The sequence below is a fragment of the Nestor notabilis genome, unplaced genomic scaffold (genome assembly GCF_000696875.1).
Source record: "Nestor notabilis isolate BGI_N333 unplaced genomic scaffold, ASM69687v1 scaffold20303, whole genome shotgun sequence".
NCBI classification, from domain to species: Eukaryota; Metazoa; Chordata; class Aves; order Psittaciformes; family Psittacidae; genus Nestor; species Nestor notabilis.
In genome coordinates this window covers 2166-10369 of record NW_009920835.1, presented here as the reverse complement: position 1 = coordinate 10369, position 8204 = coordinate 2166, and the positions used below count along the sequence as shown (strand labels likewise).

The 8204-nt window shown below is 50.7% G+C and overlaps 1 protein-coding gene across 1 annotated transcript; it reads left to right on the top strand.

Moving 5' to 3' along the window:
* The first annotated feature begins 1742 nt into the window (after window positions 1–1742).
* Window positions 1743–7589, top strand: CUTA (cutA divalent cation tolerance homolog (E. coli)). The gene is made up of 5 exons (XM_010010870.1): window positions 1743–1870; window positions 5253–5312; window positions 6569–6614; window positions 6949–6998; window positions 7487–7589. The coding sequence occupies exons 1-5, from the start codon at window positions 1743–1745 to the stop codon at window positions 7587–7589; spliced, it is 387 nt and encodes a 128-aa protein (XP_010009172.1).
* The last annotated feature ends 615 nt before the right edge of the window (window positions 7590–8204 follow it).

Below are 8204 nucleotides of genomic sequence, written 5' to 3'. Positions count from 1 at the left end.
AGAAAAAGCAGCTTTTTTCTTTCCTTACAGAAAAAGAAAAAATGGGAAACCCCCCCAAAACCCCCAAGAGAGTGGTCACTTTGCACTGATATTCAGTGCAAATGGTCATGGGGGTTTCCTCATCACATGCACTTACATTTTCCAAGGAGATTAATGATTGCCATGCTGAACAGGCCGGATTATGTTTTCTGTCCTAAGCAGGGAGCGTGATTACACTCTGATCTGGAAAAATACATACACCAGCATATTTCTGCTTGGTTTAACGATCTTGAGTTGCTTCTGGGATTTGTGGCATCGTGTTTGTTAAATGGCTTAGTGGGGGGAAAAAAGCACAAAAGAAGCTCTAAAAATTATTGTGAGAAACCTTGTGAAAACAAAGAATATTTCCTCAAATGGACTGGAAAAGAGGAGACAGCCAATAGGGCACATCAGTCATTTTCCAAACGGGAATGAGCTTCTGTCTTTGTGGTGACAAGAGAGATTTTTCTTAATTCCATCTTAATAAAACCCAAACTATGACATTGGCCCATGTAATTTTCAGAGGACAAAGGAGGGAGGAAATAGGGGGGAGAAAGGAATATATTCTTAGTGTTATAAGCATCTTTCTTATCACTGTGGCTGCATAAGGGCCAGATGCTGTTTATTTCAAAGCAAGACAAAAGACAAAGAGAAGAGCAGCTGTGCAGAGACGGCAAGTGCCGCAGCGCCGGGTCCAGGCACCATCCTCCAGCCGTTACTCAGCACACCAAATGAACCTTCCCCTGCTGCTCCCGCCGCGGCCTGCTGAGCTGATCGTGTGGGTTTATGTGGCTGTTTATGGCGTGTGAGTACAAAGAGCAGCGAAGGGGCTTGGCAGCAGTAGTGCCCAATGGACAGCAAAACCAACCTGTTGCCACTGCGCTGCCAGTCCATGGAGAGAGCGTTATTGCTTCTGGAGCTCATCGGACAGAGACCTGGGCTGTGTCCGTGAGGATTTTTGTGCCCTAAGGATGCAATTTCACTGTCCTGTTAGTATGAGACAATTAGGATGAAATGAACTTAAAACCTGTGTCTTACTCTCCCTTGCCTGCTATTGAGAGTCTCTGTCATAGCCTGGGTGGGCTGCGCGACATCTACCAGCAGAAGAGAGTAACAGTCCTGGGCTGACAGGGCAGGATGAGAGCTCTCCGGGTGCTGGCACAGACCGTATCACCCTGGGTTCTGCTCCCACATCAGGCTCCAGCCCAACTCTGTTTCCCATGGCCAGATCCCTACCGCTACTTGACACAGCGTTCTCCTCCTTTACACGTCTGTGGGGAGGCAGAGGGCCCTGTCCCCACCAGTTCCCAGAGGTCTGGACATGCCTCACCCTGCAGCTAAGGCAGGAAAGATGTGCTTGGTGTGGGAGCCACACCTGGTGGTTCCCTTCATGCTCCTTTTTGCAATCGAAATGTGTTTTAACAGAGGCAACCAGTGACTGACCCTTTATTCTTCTTTGGAACACCAGTCGTGGCTGCAGAGGCTGTGTGGTGGGGTCTGTAACCCAGAGGTCTGGGCACCTCTGGGCTGATGCAGCCTCAAAACCTGACCCTTTCCTGCCCCATTGAAGTGGAATGAGGATGTTTTCACTTAAATTACCAGTAGCATTACTGGAATGTTGAAAGAAGACCAGAGACTTGTCTTGAGCCACACAAAAGGCAGTATTTCACCTAACATCATCCCTCACGTGTCTTGCATTTTAGGTGGTGACTCTGTCTTTGCTGATGTACCCAGTGCTGAGGAGTCTCACTCTTCAGCTGCACTCTGCCATCACTGGCAGCTACATCTCTGGGACTCACTCCATTGCCTTCATCAATTGCCTGAACGAGCAGATTGCCAGGGATATTGCAAGGTACAGAGATACTTCCCTTGATGTCTGCTTGAATTGTTTGAAATGGAAAAACAAGCTTTATTCTTGTGGAATAAAGCTTTTCCTTGTCTCTCGGGAGCATCTCCACTTCCCTGTACTTTATACTTCTACCCAAATGGTGTTCCTTTTCTCCTGCACTCTCTTTTTCTCTCTGTACCACATATCCATTTACCAAGAGCTGTGCTTTCTAAAAGCAAGCTGGCAATTGCCTCTGAAGTCAGTGCTGCAGTAACATCAAGCCAATTCTCAATTTATACCACTGCCTTTCATTTTAAAGCCATGGCCCTAAATCTCTGAGTCCTCAGATGGATTATAAGCCCCAGTTCCATGTTCTCTGATCTAACACAGTCTTCCTTCTTCTCTAGAACAGCACAGATAACAAATGGCAGGAGAGGTGCTTACGGAGAGGGATAAAGCACAGCACACTGCCATGAAAATAAGTGTAAGAAAGACGGAAGTGGTCCACAGCACACAGAGAACAGGCACTTCTGAGGTACCACCTGGAAGCCTGCACTCTGCTCACCAAACTTCAGGGAATAAGGCCTTTGCCTTGATTTCCCACCCCCCTTTTAACATGGGAGGTACTTTGCATGCTGCTTTGCATACAGGTTGTTTTCCACACATCTGTCAGTCCCTGACTCAATAGGTGGTTTGTTCAGAGTACTGAAACCGTGTTGACTGAGGCAATGTTTATGATGGACCATTAAGTTTCCTGCAACACCTCTGTGCTGTTTTCCCTGCTACCCTGCTGCTTGCCAAAACCCCTCTGTCTTCCGTAAAGCATTCCCAAAAAGTCATTCAGGAACTGACAGGCTACTGAAAGGGATTTTGTGTCACCTTAAATACTGCAACTGTCTGAAGAAATTCCAATAGAATAATGTCTGCACTGCTTGATGTCTTCTGAAAACAGGGGTAACTGTACATGGCTGGTGAAAAGAGCTTCAGTTCCTCACAATGCTTCATCCGAACACCTTTGCAAATGTTTTCCACTCTTTGTTCCTTATCTTGCAGGGAAGGGAGGGGAAATAAATCACTCCCCATTGCTGAGTTACATGTACTTTAGTTGTGTTTTTACTGGTGGAGTAATTATTCCTTTGTTCTGGAGTCTGGATGAATGAGCCATGGTTGTAGAGGATGACACAGGGCTTCTACACCCATTTTCCTACACACCTTTTTCCTGTGCTGTTGTTTATTCTTCCTTTACATTGCTCAGTGGAGCACTCACTCTGATAGACCAGGCTGCAAGGAAATTTCCACTGGTTTTAAGGAAAAACAGTGTTCGGGAAAGCAGATTAACTGCAGGTAGAACTCAGTACCCGGCTTGTTTGTTGTGTCGGTTCTGACCCAGTTTGTCTGGATTACTGTTAACTTTAAATCCTCAGAAGAAACCCCCGAGCCCACACAGATCTATCCTCTCCCCTGTGCCTGCTGTGAGAAGCTGACCCCTTTGGGCTGGATGGTGTGGCCACTACACCCCACATAAGTTACTTAACAGCCGAGCAGCCTCTGGTTCTGCCTTAGACTTGTGCATATCATTTTCCTTGCATTTCTGCTTATTAATATTTCATCTGTCTCCATTCAGACCCTGCTGTGAGGCAGGGACACACATTAAGTGCCCAACCCAAAGATATCATGTATTATGCAGACGTTTCCCACAGATCACGTTCAGCTTTTTATAATGTTTCCCTTTCCCATGGTGGCCGCTTGTTTCCTCTGGGTTTGCTAGAACAAAGTTCAGGATCTCAGTCAGGATCGCAGCTTCTTGGAACAGAGCAGAAGCAATTAGAAGCTACTCACCCAAATCAAAAGGCTCCTGCACTAAAGTGACTTGGAGGATGCAGGCAGCAGAAACAAAAGGATTTGTGCCATGTGCTTGACATGACAAACGCAGCGGGGGATATCTCCACTCATGCTGCTGCAGTTTGTTGGTCTACAGATTAACTCAAGATGCTCTACAAGCATTAAATGCCTACAACTGGCTGCACATGGTGAGAGCGAACAACCCAGAGCCTCCCCGATGGCTGTCCTCTCTGAGCCATGGGCAGAGAGAAGCCCGTCTCTGTCACCTCCCGGCACTTAGACGTTAAACCCAATTCCAGCAGTTAGCTGGGTCCAGGCACTGGTTCTCCAGTGCAGTGCTGGGGTCCAAGGTGTTGCAGGATCACCAGGAAGGGCTGCTTTCCTCCCAGTGCTCTGCCAGCTCCCAAATCCTCCCTGACCTGCAGCAGAGCCTGTGCAGCCCCTTGAGGGCACCTTTGCCTTGTGCTCACAGTTGCAAGGTACCAACCTTCACAGAGAAAGCAGGGCTGGTAATGGAGACAAATGCAAAGGAGCTCACATTCAGAGGAGAGCCCAGCTCTCCCTGGGGGTCAGTGGCTGACTGCAGGCAGTGGTGCAGTGGGGAAGCTCCTTCTGCTTCTCTTCAAGAGTTAATTTTGCAGGTTGTTGAATCAAGCCTTCCAGTACCTAATTACTCCAGTCTTCCCTGCAGTTCAAAGTCAACCAGAAGTTAAATGTTTGCACTGTATAGCACATGGTACAAAGTAGTGCCCACTGAGGCCTGTGTTAAGGAAAACCAAAGGAGAAGGCACTAGTGTCATGCCTTTAACAGAGCTGCCTGCAAGAGGGACGGGGCTGCCATCGTTGTGAGAAGGGCCCAGACATTGCTGTGGTCAGAAAACACAACATTTGACCTAGTTCTTCTCAAAATCCACCCTGAGATTGCTGCAGTACTCTTTAATCACTTAAATATCAGTTCTGCCGGTAGACCCAAGCAGCTCTGCAATAACACATCAGCCCACAGCTAAAAGAAGCAGCCAGAGGGAAGGAATTTAATTTGGGCTTCAGATTTCTAGGACATTTTGGGTACAAAAACCTTGATGTTGTTAATTTAACAAGCTCCACATTTAATCTGTTATGTGAGGAAGAGGCACAGTTTGACAGCATAAATACATGTCTGGGAGACAAACCCCTTCGTATCCATCCCAGACGTGGTTCTTCTGGCCATGCCCTGCTGTCCCCACGGGGAGATGTGCACTGGGCTGATGCCAGGCAGGGTCCTCGCACTGTGTGAGGCACAGGTCCCATGTGCTGCTCCAGGCCAGGAGCATCACCCAACCCTCTTGCTCAGCAGGGAGTGCCCCAGAACCACACCAGGAGGACCTGAGCTGAAGCAGCTCCAGCTATAGGTCACCTTTTCATCTGCTTTCTTAGGGTAATAATTAACCCCAAATCCCAGATCTCCAGTGCCAAAGCTGCTGCTGGCAGCCAGGGGCAGCACAAGGGGATGTCCCTGTGCCTGGGAGTGGGTGCTGAGCCACAGCAAGCTGGGGCAGGCACTCACTCCCCTTCCTGTCTCACCCAGGGCCATCATGGATAAGAAGCTGGCTGCCTACGTGAACATCCTCCCGAAGAGCTCGGCCTTGTAAGTTGGGCTCATGTTCCCCAAGGGAGGAGGCAAATCCAGGCTCCCCAGGGGGAGGAGATGGACACCCCCAGCCCCGGGGAGAGGAGGCACTTCCCAGAAGGCTGATGGGGCTGTTGGTTGTTGCCGATGGTAAAGATGATCCTCACCCATGCAAAGTGCTCTCAGCTTATTAAGGAGTGCAGATGCTCCAGCTGCCCATGGGGACCACTTATTTATTGCTTACTTGGCTACACAGAGATCTAGCAAAGAACAAGGTGATTTACGGGCCGGAGGATGTGGCGCCTATTTTTAGAGGATCTAAAAAGCAGTTAAGACAGGGAGCAGAAAACTGGCCTTTACAACATTAAGCAGCACTTTCAGGAAGGAAAAACAGTGTCTTCGACCTTGAAATACAACCAGCCATGCTCTGCAGGTATCCTCGGCCATCCATGCAAAGGGATTGCAGTTGTTGGAGGGGTTAAAGAACAAAGCCCTAAAACAGCCTTTTGCTCCTAGGAGCACCCTGGCCTAGCCCTGCTAGAAGAGGGGAGCAGGTCCCCAAACTGCAGCCTCCCCACAGGAGGGGTTCCTCACAGTGCACCCCCAGGCTCTCCCATAGCCCAGCTGAGGCAGCTGAAATGGGGGGAACCCAGTAAAAACCTTCTTCCCCTTGTGCCACAGCGGCCAGAGCCGAGCTGCTCCCGCACGGCGCTGCCTGTTCAGCTGCTTTCCCCTCCGAGCCCCGCGCAGGAGACATCACGACGCCTCCGATTGCCTCCTCGCACAGAACCCAGTGCGCAGATGGAATCACAGAGGCCGTCTGTCAACATAAATGTTCTGAGAGGTCATGTCTGACTCAGGAGAAGTGCATCTCCTCTCCTGCAGAGAGCGAGGAGAAAAGCAAGATGCTGCTGTACTCAGCTTCTCAGCTGCAGCCCTGACACAGTCCCTGCGGGCACTGTCCTCAGGCTCGGAGCGGGACCACCACCACACAGACCCCCGTGGCCTCCCCAGTCCCAGCTCCTGTGCCCTGCTGTCCCCCCATGCAGCTCTCTAGACACTGGCACAGCCAAGAAGGCTCTAGTCTGTAAATCCCACATGCTGTCGCGTGCACGGCAGCAGTTTGGGGCCAGTGATGCTTCTTGAGCACCACTCTGTAAAGGAACGGCCATGTGCAGAAAGCACCAAGCAGGGAAGTTAACCTCCTCCCTGGGGTACTGGCATGGCTGCAGCCAGAGCTGCGTTTGCTGATGCTTCTGTTCTTTTAAATCTAGGTATTTCTGGGAAGGGGAAGTGGAAGAATCCACTGAAATACTGCTGGTAAGTGACAATTCCCGCATCGCAAAATCTCCATCCCACACAGCCCCGGCCTTAAGGGGTGGGTTTGGGACCTGCACAAGATCTGGGACAGCACCCATGGGCCCCAAGCACCTGCCTGAGGGCGTGAGAGTGGTGGCTGGGGCTGGCAGTCTGGCTCAGCCCCTCACTTTGCCACCAACAGGGGACATCCCCCTGGTAAGAGCCCAGGAAGGGCTCCTTTCACACCGCCAGCCATGCCGGATGGGAGCAGTGGGACTGTGCATGCAGGAGTGCTCCATCCCCTTCACTTCTCCCTTGGGTTTTGTTTCATTTTGGGTTTTTTTACTCTCCACAGTTAGTCAAAACAAGGACATCAAAAATAGGCGAATTGTCCAACTATGTCAGGTGAGGCTCTGGCTCCGCGGGAGCACTGGGTTCCAATCCAAGGTAGGCTGCCGTGTCCCGCTCAGGCTTTGGGAGTCAGGTCCCTTGAGCCCTTTCTCACCTAGTACGGGTAGGGTTAAGTGGTCCTGATGTACCTTGTGAGCCAGAAAACCCAGGGATGGCAGAAAAGTTTGGTGGGAATATCAGCCCCTCCATACCGGGTACAGGGAGGGATTCTCCTTGTCCCAACACAGGTCCTTCCCTGGCTGCCTCCAGGCAGGATTTCCTGTGTTTCCCAAGCACTGGGTGGTGAGCACAGCCAGCTTTGGGCCAGGGCCCCTGGCAGTCAGCTGCTGGCTGTGGTAAACCCCAGACTCAAAGCAACATTCTCACGTGGCAAAAAGAAGATGCGGGTGCTTTGAAGGCAGCGCACGGCTGGGAGCAGAGGCTTCTGCTTCCTGCGCCTGCAAGCTGGTGACACTGCTCCTCTGCATCTGTTTCCACTTTAGATCCATCCATCCCTTTGAAATTCCTGAAACCATCAGCCTGCCTATTGACCAAGGAAACCCTCTCTACCTCAAATGGCTGGAGGAAAGTGTCCCACGGGACTAACTAACTGAGAAGTGCAGAAAGCACCAGGTAAAATGTGCTGAGCCCCGCTGGTCTCCCTGTGCAGGCTGGCACAAGGAAGCAGCTGATATCTTCACAGGTTTGCTCTACACAGAAACTTAGGATTGGGAAATTCATTTGCACTCAAAACATCCCCTCCTTGGCCTGACCCTGTGTTCCAGGATGCACCGAGCAGCCCAGAGGCAGCAGGATGTGGCTGGGCGCCCCACGATGTGCCAGCCCACACCCTCTCCTGTTGTCATGCAACGTGCTGGTTCAAGTCCTACAGAATCCAAGGAAACAGCAAACTTGAGCAGATGCTGCAAGGATTTGCCAGGAGCTGCAAGCAGCACACACTGACCCTACCTGCTGAGCTGGGCTGAGCTAAGCAACATCCACGGCCAGTTCAGGGACACAAAGTGCAGCAGGACCAGGGCATCACCCAGCCCTTCATCCCCTACCCACACCTCAACAGTGGCTTTCTACCCAGGCCACGTTGAACCTTGCAAAAAGATGCTCACATTAATAATTTAATGGGATGTATCTTATGGAACAGTATCAAGTTATTTATGTGAGTGGGAAGGGAATAAACAGGAGTGTTTCTTACCTGGGCAGGCT